Raw genomic sequence first — 14,599 nt, 5'->3', positions numbered from 1 at the left:
AGTCCCGGTTATATCGATATTTTTTCGGACTCCCGAGAATATCGATATAACGAGGCTTTACTGTGTATATATATATATATATATATATACATACATAAGTGGACATATGGATCAATACATGAGCAAAGCACAGAAAGGCATTAGTAGAGATACTAGAGGTGCCAAACATCAGCTGCTGGTTGACAGAACAGTCGCTCAAGACTGCAGGTCCCGACATACCAACCTGTGCACAGCCTGGATTGATTACAAGAAAGCATATGACTCGATGCCACACACATGGACCAATGAATGCTTGGAGTTGTATAAGGTCAACAGGACCCTGAGAGCCTTCGTTGCAAACTCGATGAGGATGTGGAAAACCACACTTGAAGCCAATGGCAAGCCACTAACGCAAGTGTCCATCAAATGTGGCATATACCAAGGTGATGCACTCTCCCCACTGCTGTTCTGCATAGGACTGAACCCCCTCAGCCAGATAATCGCCAAGACAGGCTATGGATACCGCCTCAGAAATGGAGCTACGATCAGTCACCTCCTCTACATGGATGACATCAAGCTGTATGCTAAGAGCGAAAGGGACATAGACTCCCTGATCCACACAACCAGGATCTACAGCAGTGATATCGGAATGTCATTCGGGCTGGAGAAATGTAGTCGGATGGTGACTAAGAGGGGCAAGGTAGTTCACACTGAAGGGGTCTCACTCCCTGAAGGAACAATAGCAGACATTGAAAACAGCTACAAGTACCTCGGTATACCACAGGCCAATGGCAACCTCGAATTAGCAACAAGGAAAGCGGCTACGACCAAATACCTCCAGCGGGTGAGGCAAGTCCTCAGAAGCCAGCTCAATGGCAAGAACAAGACCCGGGCAATAAACAGCTATGCCCTGCCAGTGATCAGATACCCTGCAGGAATAATAAGGTGGCCAAAGGAAGAGATTCAGACCACGGATGTTAAGACCCGAAAACTCCTCACCATGCACGGAGGGTTCCATCCCAAGTCCAGCACCCTGAGACTGTACACAAGCCGTAATGAAGGAGGCCGGGGACTAGTGAGTGTGAGAGCCACTGTCCAGGATGAAACATCCAAGCTCCATGAATACATCAAAGAGAAGGCTCCAACGGATGATGTACTCAGAGAATGTCTCAGTCAATGGGGAACAGAGGATGAGGTGCTGGAAGAGGGACAATCATGGGAGGAAAAGCCCCTACACGGGATGTACCACCGAACCATAGCAGAAGTGGCTGATCTCAATAAGTCCTATCAGTGGCTAGAGAGGGCTGGCCTAAAGGACAGCACAGAGGCACTCATCCTGGCTGCCCAAGAGCAGGCCCTGAACACCAGAGCCATAGAGGCAGGGATATACCACACCAGACAAGACCCAAGGTGTAGGTTGTGCAAAGTGGCACCTGAGACAATCCAACACATAACTGCAGGGTGTAAGATGCTGGCAGGGAAAGCCTACATGGAGCGCCATAACCAGGTGTATAGTCTACCGAAACATCTGTGCAGAGTATGGACTGGAAACCCCAAGGTCAAAATGGGAAACACCTCCCAAGGTAGTAGAGAATGACCGAGCAAAGGTCCTGTGGGACTTCCAGATACAGACTGACAAGATGGTAATGGCCAACCAACCAGATACTGTGGTCATAGATAAAGAAAGCCGTTGTCGTGGATGTAGCGGTCCCGAGTGATGGAAACATCACAAAGAAGGAACATGAGAAAATCGAGAAATACCAAGGGCTCAGAGAGGAGCTGGAGAGAGCCTGGAAGGTAAAGGTGACAGTCGTGCCTGTGGTGGTCGGAGCACTCGGGGCAGTGACCCCCAAACTCGACGAGTGGTTGCAACAGATCCCGGGAACAACATCGAATATCTCGGTCCAGAAAAGCACAGTGCTGGGAACAGCACGGATGCTGCGCAGAACCCTCAAGCTTCCTGGCCTCTGGTAGAGGACCCGAGCTAAAATGGGGGACAGACACCACCCATGAGGGGTGAGACGAGGATTTATATATATATATATAGGGCCATAGGACCAGCAAATTTTAGTTAGCTGACGAAACCTTTTGGATAACAGGCGAAACGTCCGACACATTCAAAGAAGTACAGATAACGGCTGAAGAAACCTTTGCATCAATGGACCACTCTTGTACGACCGAGAGCTTACACAGACGTTTTTTTCTAATTAGTTTTCATGACATTAACAATGTATTGACGCTGACCAAAATGGCCGACATCATTCATTAGATTCAATGAGATTAACCTAATCTAATGTAGTCGACCTATTATTGAAAGAAACAAAAACAACTCAAATAAATAAATGTTTATTTATTTGTTTTCAATAATCATACCACAACCCCACCGCCCCCCTCCTCCTCTGGCAGAGGTATCAAAAAAGATCATTCAGACTCACCCTCGTCCGTACTGATGGTCACCACGGGGCTGCTGAGCTCCAGCCCTTCGTCGCCATCCGTGTTGACGGCCCTGGCAGCGCATTGGACCCTGGAGCCCGCCTGGAAGTAGATGGCGTCCAGCGTGATGAGCTTGGAGGAGGTGAAGAAGGTGTTGAAGTCCACCTCGCGCATCGGGCCGGTGACGCCGTCCGGGCCTTGGGGGGCGCTGACGAGCCAGCGGTAGCGTGTCAGAGTGTTGTTGATGTTCTCGCTCACGCAGATGGAGCCCGTTTTGTCGTAGTCTGGGTATTTGAGGTTACACGCCTGTGGCAAGGAGGGGAAATAAAATTTCAAACAACCATAGCTCGCGGGCTTGTCTAGACTTTTTCACGACAAAGTCTTCCGCGCGTAGACAATCCCCAACATGATTTGTACAAACAACTTTTTATGGACACATTTCTGGGCGGGTCGCATCCTGAACGGCAGCCACAATTTCCAGCACTTCCTCCTGTGTGTGTTGTAATTGTAGATTTGGACGCAATCGTGTTGGAGCCAGCCAGCGATTGCATATCATCCACACTGTGAGCGGATGCCCGCACTTCAAGCAGGATCGTACTCCAGCATTTTTTTCAGCACAAAGTGGATATATGACGTTGGGTGACTATTATTATTATTATTTATGTTCATAGATATCGAAGACGCAGTGGCGGACCTTTGCATATCACCCCTGGGCCTTCAATAGTGCTGCATCTGTCAATAAAGTGTGGTGTGATTTACTAGAGGGTCCCTTTAGCCAGGAAATAACTTGTGAAGAAAGAAATATTGTCTTTAAACTGTTCAAGTTGTCACCAGGGGCTGGTGAGACAATGATTGACTGGTGACTATCCAATCATAGTTTGAGAAAACTCCGTTAGCCAGGCCTGCAAGCAGTCTCTGTGCATCACCAACTCAAAATCTGATTGGTTAAAGCAACAGAGATGAGTTAAAAGCAACAGAGTCATTTGCACCTCATTTAATGCGAGAGCGTCATTTCTGACCCTGGTCACATCTGATGGCTGAAATGTGATTGGTTAAATGCTTAAATACAAAAACGCACATCTGGAAGCAGCGCGATAGAGGAAAAGTAATGAAAGGAAGCTGGAAGACAATTTGAAATTATTTAATAAGAATTTATGGACAAAATAGAATTAATCATTCTGTGATTCTGATATTTTAGGCTAGCAGCCCACCACTGCGAAAACGGCTTTGTCTGTGTATTTGTAACTGCCATTGCCAATGTTTTAGAGGTGAGCATCCGTGTGTGTGTGTGCGAGTGTGTGAGTGTGTATGTGTGCGTGGGTCTGTGTGTGCATGCGCGGGAGAATGTTATTGAATATGTCAGAAAATGTTGATTGCTGTAAGGCCTGCTCCACTATTCCTCAGTTACTCTTCTTTTTTAATTTATTTATTTTTTAATATGTGTAAAAAAATGGCTCTCATTTTAGTAATGCACTTCAGCTTGGAGTCAGCCAATCCTCCATTAAGTGTCTCCAATCTAAAACGCCGCTCCCCACACTAGCTCAAAAAGGACAATATTTCGCCACCATTTCAGTGCGATGGTTTCCCTGCCAGGCAGAAGTATTGGTTGGTGACGATTATTTGAACCCAAAGGTGAGACGGGAATGGCTTGGATTAGAATGGACGAAAGACATACGGTGACACAGACGACGGGGTAGCCGGCCACGGGGCGAGCATCTCTGCGCCTGTCGAAGTCGTCGTAGTGAAGCAAAGACAGCACCCTGGGCACCGAGGGGAAGGTAACATCTGCCATGCTGTTGCTCTCCTCGATGTAAATGATGGCTTTGGTCAGCTGGGGAGGGAAAAGCAAAGGGGAAGCGGAAAGTTAATTTTAAGCACTGCGCCACTGATTCGAATCTTTCCAGATGTACACTTCTGCATACAAAGTATCTCTTCATGTACAGTTTGCCAGTCAACCGTGCACATGTATCGAATGTATTATTCATGTGAACAAACCAAATGCGCCGCTTCTCTCATTCGACGGCTCACTCTCGCTGCCCAATGCCCGCTGCTTGCGCTGTTTAATAAAAAAAATTTCCCCAGAAAAAATATTACTTTGAAAGTTCGGTTTTCTTAAATTTCAACCCTTCTACATTGTGGGTTAAATTTGACTTATTTTAAATTCATTGTGCCTATTGTTACTTTTCTTAAAAAAAGAGAAATGCAGTTATTGTTGTAATTACATGAGTGAACAAATAATACATTTATACATTATAAATAGCACAGCCACCTTATGTAGAGTAAATGCAGTTATGTACATGTATATCATATATCATATGTAAATTTTTCCACTGCGAGACTAATAAAAATCCAATCAAATTTGCTTTACACTGTACTGTTTACACTTTTATACTTTGCACTATGATTTTTTTTACATATTTATATACAGTGATACCTCAGTTTACAAACTTAATTGTTTCCCAAAATGTGTGTAAGGCAAAAAGTTCATCTGCCAAACATTTATTTCCCATAAGAAACCATTAAAAATGAGAATAATCAGTTTCCAGGTCCCCATAAAACATAATTTTCGACTAAATAAGCCTTAAAACTACACAAAATATACTTTATTTTATGTATGATAAATGTGCTACTGTATCACAAGCCCGGATAAATACAGAGGGTTTTGTTAGGAAGGGCATCCAACGTAAAAACTTGGCCAAAACCTCTGAAGATGGAGGACACCGATTCGCTGTGGCGACCCCTTGAAGGGAAAAGCCAAAAGGAAAAGAAGACTGTTTTAGCCGCACCGGAGTATAAGTTGCACCCCCAATGAATGGTCTATTTTCAAACTTTTCCATTTATAAGGCGCACCTTCAATGAATGAAAACAATTTCCAAATATAATATATAAATATATAAAGTACTGTTGGGCGGCCCGGTAGTCGAGTGGTTAGCACACCGGCTTCACAGTGCAGAGAGCGTCCCGGTCCGGCCTCCCTGTGTGGAGTTTACATGTTCTTCCCGGTCCCGCGTGGGTTTTCTCCGGGTCCTCCGACTTCTAAGGGATGATGGTGGTGGCTTTGAGGCACGTGGGCACAACGGCATGGCTCAGAGAGGTGTTGAAGATATCCGTGAAGACATCTGTGAGCTCCTCAGCGCAGTCTCTCAGACACACGGCCAGCAATACCGTCGGGACCTGGGGCTTTGCGTGCGTTGGTCGCTCTGAGGGATCGCCTCGTGCTATCCTGGGACAGTATCAGCACCTGTTCGTCGGGAGGTGGTGGGTTCTTCTGTGCTGGAGTGCTATTATCTGCCTCAAAGCGGGCGAAGAAGTCATTCAGCTGGTTTAGCAGAGTGGAGACTTGGTGGTGGGATGGGGAGGTGCAGGAGTGTATACAGAGAAAAAGGTTAGAAGAAGTGGGACACTGAGAGGACTGATGAGAGGAGACAGCAGTACAAGGAGATGCAGCGCACGGTTAAAGTAAAGGTGGCAAAAGCCAAACAAGAGGCCTATAATGATTTGGATGCTCGGCTGGACAGCAAGGAAGGCGAGACTGATCTTTACAGGCTGGCGAGACAGAGAGACAAAGACGGTAAGGACCTGCAGCAGGTTTGGGTGATTAAGGATAGAGATGGCAATGTATTAACAGGTGCCAGTAGTGTGATGGCAAGATAGAAAGAGTACTTTGAAGAATTGATGAATGAGGAAAATGAGCAGGAGCAAAGAGTAGAAGATATGACTGTTGTGGACCAAGACGTAGCAAACATTTGCAAGTGAGGAGGGCGCTTAAGAGGATGAAGGGGGGAAAGGCCTGATGATTTACCAACCAAGGTATGGAAGTGTTTTGGAGAGGTGGCGGCGGTGTTCCTGACTGGGTTATTCAACAAGATCTTAGATGGTGAACAGATGCCTGAAGAATGGAGAAGAAGTGTACTCGCACCCATTTTTAAGAAGAAAGGAAATGTGTACAGTTGTACTAACTACAGAGGAATAAAGTTGATGAGCCATCCAATGAAACTCTGGGAAAGAGTAGTTGAAGCTAGACTAAAAGCAGAAGTGAACATTTGTTAGCAGCAGTATGGCTTCATGCCCAAAAATAGTACGACAGATGCAGTGTTTGCTTTAAGAATGCTGATAGAGAAGTACAGAGAAGGTCAGAAGGATTTGCATTGTGTCTTTGTAGATCTGGAGAAAGCGTACGACAGGGTGCCCAGAGAAGAGCTGTGGTATTGCATGAGGAAGTCTGGAGTGACAGTAAAGTATGTCAGAGCGATGCAAGACATGTACCATGACTGTGCTGTGAGGTGTGCTGTCGGTATGACTGAGGAATTCAAGGTGGAGGTGGGATTCCACCAGGGGTCAGCTCTGAGCCCCTTCTTGTTTGCTATGGTGATGGACAGGCTGACAGACGATGTAAGACAAGAATCTCCTTGGACCATGATGTTTGCAGATGACATTGTGATCTGTAGCGAGAACAGCGTACAAGTGGCGGAGTAACTAGAGACATGTATCATGACTGTAAGACAGTTGTGAGGTGTGCTGTCTGTGTGACTGAGGAATTCAAAGTGGAGGTGGGACTCCACCAGGGGTCAGCTCTGAGCCCCTTTTTATTTGCTATGGTGATGGACAGCCTGACAGACGAAGTTAGACAAGAATCTCATTGGACCATGATGTTTGCAGATGACATTGTGATCTGTAGCGAGAACAGCGTACAGGTGGCGGAGTAACTAGAGATGTGGAGATATGCCCTGGAAAGGAGAAGAATGAAGATCAGTCGCAGCACGACGGAATATGTGTGAATGAGAGGGATTCAAGTACAAGAGTGATGCTACAGGGAGATGAGATAAAGAAGGTGGAGGATTTTAAGTACTTGGGGTCAACTGTCCAGACTCTAGAGCAATGGAGAGTGTGGAAAAGAGGTGAAGAAGCGTGTCCAGACAGGCTGGAACAGCTGGAGAAAAATGTTAGGTGTGATGTGTAATAGAAGGATTTCAGCTAGGATGAAGTATATAAAACGGTAGTGAGACCAGCCATGATGTTTTGACTGGAGACAGTGCCACTGACGAAAAGACAGGAAGCAGAGCTGGAGGTAGCAGAGCTGAAGATGTTGAGGTTTTCTTTGGGAGTGACCAGGTTGGATAGGATCAGGAATGAGTACATTAGAGGGACAACTCATTTTAGAGGCTTTGGAGAGAAAGTGAGATAGGCCAGACTGAGATGGTTTGGACATGTCCAGAGGAGAGAGTGACTATATCGGGAGAAGGATGCTGAGCCTTGAACTGCCAGGCAGGAGACCGAGAGGAAGACCGAAGAGGAGGTTTATGGATGTGGTCAAAGAGGACATGAAGGTAGCTGGTGTGAAAAAGATGCACAAAACCGGGATAGATGGAGGACATTGATTCGCTATGGCGACCCCTGAAGGGAAAAGACGAAAGGAAAAGAAGATATATAAATATATAAAGGTTTTCCAAATGTAGGGTACACCACATAATAATGCGCCACAATAGAGGTTACGCACTACTTCTTCTACAGGGGGAAATTGAGTCAGTGGATGCTGACAGTAGTTTGCGAGACCTGTTGTGGATCAATATTACTTCACATGCGTAAAAGGCGCAGGGTCATCTTTTGAAGAAAATCAAGGCTTTAGGGTGCGCCTTATACAGTGGAAAATACAGTACTTTTCAGGATAGCATTTGGCTGAAATATATCCAGCTGTTTTTATTTATTCAGGACAATCTCCGTTATTTGTTGATTTATTTAAAAACGACTAAGCAAATTGAAATCTATTAAACCTCCTCTTGTTTTGTTACACTTCAAGTAAACCTTTTCGCATCGAACAGATTCTGCTCCATTTTATTCCTGATTATCCCTCCACATATCCACCGAGAATGTTTGGATTTTTGTTTCATGGAATTTGCAACGTCGCCAGTGACAGAACGGGGTGGAATAATAATTACATTGTGTCATTATTCATATGGAATTCTCTTTCATATGACAAATAGCTCAAAAGTTGGCATGGGTTATGACAACAAGGTACCCTAAAACATTTGCGTACCTGTGTCTCCGCCACCATGTTCTCATCCGGTTTCAGGTGGGCGGTGAAGGCTTCCCTCATCTCTCTGACACCGTCATATAAAACCTCCACCTCCACATAGCGCAGCTTGTCGCCTTCTCGAAAGATGAGCTCTATGGAGAGACAAAAGTGCCACCTGAAGTATCACCACGTCGGTTGGGCTCAGTCCTGCCCTCGCTTACCTTCCGATATGGGATTGTAGTCCTCCCCCGAGGTGGCAGATCCGTCTTTGGTGTGGACCCGGACGACGGATGCCTTGGAGGGGTCCCCCACGCGCAGCACGGGGATTCTCACCACGGACACTTGGCCTCGTTCCTTGGGTTCGTTCACACTGAATTTGGTCTCGCCAAATTTGATGATGGGCTCTGAGGAAGCAAATCCCGACGTCACAGCGCAAACACATTTTCACATTGGGTAAAGATAGAATATGATCTTACTTACTGTCTGCATCATCTTTGATTCTGATTAGTGTTTCGTTCTGCCGCCCGATGGATGCGCCAAAGGGAGAATCGCTTTTGGGGCTTCCGAGCACGAGGCGCAGCTCTTCCTCTTCTTCGTGGTCCGTGTCGTCAACCAACTCCAGGATGCAAGGCTGCTCCACCTCCCCTGAGGAAATCCACAACCACCAGCTATGAGTATTTATTCCTGGAAAATACCTTTCTTTAAAAAAAAAGTTCAGACTGGTGGACTAGTGGTTACCGCGTCGACCTCACAGAGCAAAGGTCGTGAGTTCGATCCCCGCTCCGCCCTCCCTTTGTGGAGTTTGCATGTTCTCCCTGGGCCTTGTGCGTTTGCTCCGAGTCCTCCGGTTTCCTCCCACATTCCAAAAAGACGCACAACAGGCTAATTGAACAATTAAAAATTGTCCCCAGGTGCGAGTGTGATCACGGATAGTTGATTGGCTGGCAACCGGTTCTAGTGCCTAATGACGGCTGGGAAAGTTTATAGCATCAGCCGCGACCCTTGTAAAGATGAAGGGGATCGGAAAATTAATGAATAAAATGAACAAACAAATAATAATAATAATAATGCAATTGGTGAACAGATGCCTGAAGAATGGAGAAGAAGTGTACTCGCACCCATTTTTAAGAAGAAAGGAGATGTGTAGAGTTGTACTAACTACAGAGGAATAAAGTTGATGAGCCATCCAATGAAACTCTGGGAAAGAGTAGTTGAAGCTAGACTAAAAGCAGAAGTGAACATTGAACATTGGACATGTTGGGGTAATTCGCTACACGAACTTACCCCAACAACAACAACAACAATAATAATAATAATAATAATAATAATAATAATAATAATAATAATAATAATAATACAGTAAAGTCTCGTTATATCGATATCGGATACTATCGATAGTCCTGGTTATATCGATACTATTTCTATGCACGCACGGAGAAAATTACATGCAAACAGGGTCGGATATATCGATAGTCCCGGTTATATCGATATTTTTTCGGACTCCCTTGAATATCGATATAACGAGACTTTACTGTAATAATAATAATAATAATAATAATAATAATAATAATAATAATAATAATAATAATAATAATAATAGTCTTGTCACTGAGCATAAGTCATTTCATTTGGGTAGCCGTTCCTAATGTTATCGCCATTTTGTCATTGGCCACCTGGTAGGAAGGTAATGATGGAAGCGTCCGTGTTGGGCCTCTCGACAAAGTCCATCATGACCTGGGCCGTCCCTTGCCTGCTGTAGCATCGCACCGTGGACTTGTGGTTGATGGCACCGCTACGGTACACCTTTGCCGAAATCCGCCCAGACTTCTCGTAGCCCACGTAGACAGTGTCGCGGAACTGCACTTTTGGCACTGAATCCAAAACAAGGTCAAACCGCATCAATAAATGACAATAGATAATTGATCCATACTTAAAGATCTTCTCTTACGGTCGGACACCGAGTCATTGATGAGGACGACAGCCTTTGCGGGCTCCCCGAGCAGGCCATTCATGGGCATCTGCAGCACCAGCTCAAACCGCTCGGGGCCCTCCAGCACGGGCTGGCCCAGGTCGTCTAGGATGGTCACCCGCAATGTCTGCATGGTGACGCCCGGCACAAAGTCCAGATTCCGGCTGATCCCTACGTAATCCGCTCCAGCTGTCCGGCGACAAAAATTCACGAGTGAGGCGTGATTGACAAGACAGAGTGCTCAAGGGATGTACAGTAAAATAACCCCCCCATCTCCCTCCCTGCTTCATCTTCACAAATTATATTCAAGACATAGCTCACATTTAATTTGTTGGAGAATGTACTCTGAAGAATTTTAATTCAAATGTCATCACATTTGTTCGCATTTTGCATTCTCGTAACGTGACCATATCTAGCACGCTTCAAAACATTGCCGCGGTCGTCAATTGGGGCATCTTCTAAGATGGATCGAATAATTGAATAAAAACATTTTTTTTAAAGTTTCTTTGTGGGAAAAACTGACATTGTGAAATGTGTGTTTAGAATCAAAAGAGTTTCGTTCAAATCAAGGGTCTAAAAATGGCCCGGAGTGATTGTGCCACCTGGTGTTTGACCGTCATGTAAATATCCTCATTTCCACGCTCACTTTGAAGAGACAGCTTAGATTAGGCCGTCAAAAGTCAAAAAAGTCAAAGTCAGCTTTATTGTCAAATATGCTAATATGCATGACATACAGCACATATGAAATGACTGTCCTCTCGGACCCAGCATGCAAGGCACTTATAATGACTTTAACAAACATAATAACATGAAAACGTCAATTTGCCGGGAGAGGGGAGCCGCTGCGTGTTCACGTGCCGCCATCTTGGGAAAAAAAAAACAAAAAAAAAACAAATAACAAATAATATGACAACACAAACACACAGAGTCATTCATTCTTCAGGACTTGCTGTATCCTCTTTGTGATGACATGAAGCAGTTCTAGATGAAAGAGGAGAGGATCAAAGCATCCATTTCAGCAGTGGATCAGAGACGTCATGGTGGAATTTGCACATCTACAACAAGCTAAATGTTGAAAGCAAACACGAAGCTGTAGCATCCATTGACAAAAAGACATTGTCTCACATCTCCTGTCCCACATAAATCCGCTTCAATTCCAAGCCGCGACAGTTCCACATACGCATCGGCGCTCTGCGCTGACGCTCCTTTCTTCTTATCGCAGGCTCCTCAAGCCATGCATCCATCCAACCGCAGACTGACCAACACCACCGACCTTTCCGGTGAACAAAGCGGGGCTGTGAAGATGCTGCCCATTACAGGTGCAAAAAAGGCACAATGGCCCCTTTGGTGTCCAGCGATGACAGTCGAATGGCACCGGACATTCCTCCATTCACAAAGAGTACTGGCATATTCATGCTGCCGAAAAGGCGCAACCGCTCAGCACAGTCTTCTCCTTGATGATTGTCGTAGCCAAAAATGCTGAAAAACAATCCATATCCGTTCCACAGGACGCACAACAACATAAAGTGACAAAAGAAAACACAATAACAAGACAAAAACAACAAAACAACAAAAAGCCCACAGGCTTTCCTCATGTTCTTACGACCGACCCAAATGTGAGTGAGTGAGCGTTTGCATACGATTAGATGGTTAGTTACTCGCGAGGTTAAGATGCAGTTGAGGGAGTCTGAGCGAAAGACAGCGGCGGCGGGGGAGGCACAGGAGCCTGAAGGGATGAGATAATAGTGGATGTGAGAAACGCTGGAGAAGACGGCAAATCGACAATCGGAAGAAATCTCGAAAGCTTCACTCTCTATCGCATTGGCGTTTGTGTCACAAACGGCTACATTTCCTCAACAGAAAAGGGGCCGAACACAGAGCCTTGGGCTTTGTTGACATTCTACAGGTCAGTCACCCCGCATTTCCAGCCTTGAGACCACAAAGGGTGACAATGATTGTTTATGTTTGACTTCGCACCTAAAGCTAAAACTTTGTCCAGACACGTACCCTCCGCTGAGATCGGATCCGTCTTTCGAGAGCGCACCGTGATGGTCCCAGCTTTGGACAGATCGCTTCCCGTCCTCCACACATGAACCTCCACGAAGCCGTAACTCTCATCGACGTGGTAGTTGGTGTCACCGAAGTAGAAGACGGGGGCTGCAAAAAAGGGACGGACGCGTACATCAGGACGCAATACTACACTGTAATCTTCTCTTGGCTGCCTCACAACAGTGGAGGACACACTGTAATTGGAGCACTTTAAGTAGGACTCTCTTGCTTCCTGGGAACATGATTGAAGGGGGGCTACGTTTGCAAGCACCAAAAATTACATTACATGACAATACATGGAACATACGGTACAGTGAAATAAAGTATTTGCCCATATCCCGATTTCTGTGTTTTTTTGCACATTTAGCTCACACAAAGGTCAAAGCAATTTTGATGCCAGACGAGCTGGGAAAATACAAAATACATTTTTTAAATGCTAATTTCATGTATGATGAATTTTGAAAAGACAAAAGGCAACATTAAAAAAATGAATACATCAATAAACATAAATAAATAAACCAACACAAACAAACAAAAACAAATATAAATAAATAAAAACAAATGCACATACAAATGCACCTAAAAGCTAGCAACCACACATTTGACGACAGTGATGTTAAAATATTTACGAAAGAAAATAGATGGTTTGAAAGGGGAGTAAAAGAAGCTATTTTCTTCAAACAGCAAAACCCTTCACTAAATTGAGATTTAATTTGGATCGTTCTTACAAAAGACTTCTGAGACCACATAGCCTTAGTTATGCTGATAAGGTGATACCAGAGCAAATGGGGCAATCAGGCCAGTCGTAGACCACATAATCAGGCAGGACAATAGAAGTAATCAGTGTAGCCTCAGGGAATAGTCCTCTGCTCCCCCCAACCTGAGGGCAGGGACCTATCATAGCAGAGTCTGGCACCGCCACGTCTGGACAGTAGGGATATATATGCCCATAGTTTCCAGAACAATCTGTACGAGACTTATGGTGAGTCGCATTTCTTTGATGGTCTGGATCAGTGTTTTTCAACCAGTGTGCCGCGGCACACCACTGTGCCACGAGATATTGTCAGGTGTGCCGCGTGTGCCTGTGCAGTCTAGCGCCTGGCAGAGTAATCATGTAGTACTCTTCCATACCAGCATGTGGCAACAGCGGGTAGTTGTGCGTCACTAATTCGCTTTGAGACAAGCGAATTAGTGACGCAGGGATAGCGCGGCAAGTGCAGATTGTGGCTAGAGGGACGACGGTGAAAGCGATGGAGAGGTTTTTGAAGAGGAAAAATGCTAACTCAGAAGTGGACCCCGGACAAAACCCGGACCCAAATGAAGGCCCTAGTATGGATGGAGGTAACACGAAAAGCAAAGACAGTGACGTCGAGCAAAGTTTCTGGCAACACAACGAAAGCTATGTCTCATTTGGATTTACTTTTACCGGAGATGCAGCGGCACCGACTCCATTGTGCTTGGTCTGTGGTGGAAAGCTCTCCAACAGTTGTTTTTCTACTTTCATTCCTTTCATCACTTTGCTGCTGTGAAATGTAAATTTCTCCACTGTGAGACTAATAAAGGCATATCCAATCCAATCCAATCCAATCCAAACAGCGCTATGGTCCCAAGTAAGCGTAAAAGCCATCTCCAAACGAAACACCCCTCAGTTCAAAATAAAAATGTGGAATACTTTGTTCACCTGCGTCAACAAACGGGGAAACAGGCAAGGTGCTGGCCTGTGTGTGTGTAGACAAGATCGTGGCCTCAAGCTAACCATTGCTGATCTACCTTTGGACAGTTTTTGGTTGGCAGCTGCCAAGGAGTTCTACATGCTGGCTAACAAAGCTATTTTGACATTGCTCCCATTTTCCACAACATATGTGTGAGGTGAGCTTTAAGCTTTAAGGTGAGCTGACTGCAGTAAAAACAAAAGACAGAGAAAGATATATATATATATATAGTTAGTCCAGAACTAACAGCAAATATTAGTTCGCTGACACAAATATTAGTTCGCTGACGATGTGAAACGTACGACACCATCAAAGTACAGTACAGATGACGGCTGAAGAAACCTTCTCATCGATGGACTACTCTTGAACGACTGAGAGTTTACACAGGCGAAATAAATACACACATAAATAAAACAACAATAAAAACTCTAAGATGCCAGCTTG

At 45.1% G+C, this 14,599-nt stretch overlaps 1 protein-coding gene across 3 annotated transcripts in view; it reads right to left on the bottom strand.

The window, feature by feature from the left end:
- Positions 1-14,599, bottom strand: part of LOC148888047 (FRAS1-related extracellular matrix protein 2-like) — a 127,401-nt gene that overhangs the window by 16,394 nt on the left and 96,408 nt on the right. For 2 of the 3 annotated variants that reach the window (XR_016117155.1, XM_089013687.1), the window contains exons 7-14: positions 12,402-12,551; positions 10,374-10,583; positions 10,099-10,296; positions 8,906-9,070; positions 8,647-8,829; positions 8,447-8,577; positions 4,088-4,243; positions 2,415-2,718 (exon numbers count right to left, since the gene is read on the bottom strand). Coding sequence is in view for 2 of the 3 variants with exons in the window: in XM_089013687.1 (XP_088869813.1) it covers positions 2,415-2,718; positions 4,088-4,243; positions 8,447-8,577; positions 8,647-8,829; positions 8,906-9,070; positions 10,099-10,296; positions 10,374-10,583; positions 12,402-12,551 (1,497 nt within the window). In the remaining variant the exon portion in view is untranslated. The remainder of the gene's footprint in view (positions 1-2,414; positions 2,719-4,087; positions 4,244-8,446; positions 8,578-8,646; positions 8,830-8,905; positions 9,071-10,098; positions 10,297-10,373; positions 10,584-12,401; positions 12,552-14,599) is intronic. The other variant, XM_089013688.1, reaches the window with a different exon arrangement.

This window comes from Hippocampus bargibanti, linkage group LG14 (assembly GCF_051943395.1).
Source record: "Hippocampus bargibanti isolate YZ-2025 linkage group LG14, ASM5194339v1, whole genome shotgun sequence".
Classification (NCBI taxonomy): Eukaryota; Metazoa; Chordata; class Actinopteri; order Syngnathiformes; family Syngnathidae; genus Hippocampus; species Hippocampus bargibanti.
This window is presented reverse-complemented; position numbering and strand designations above follow the sequence as displayed.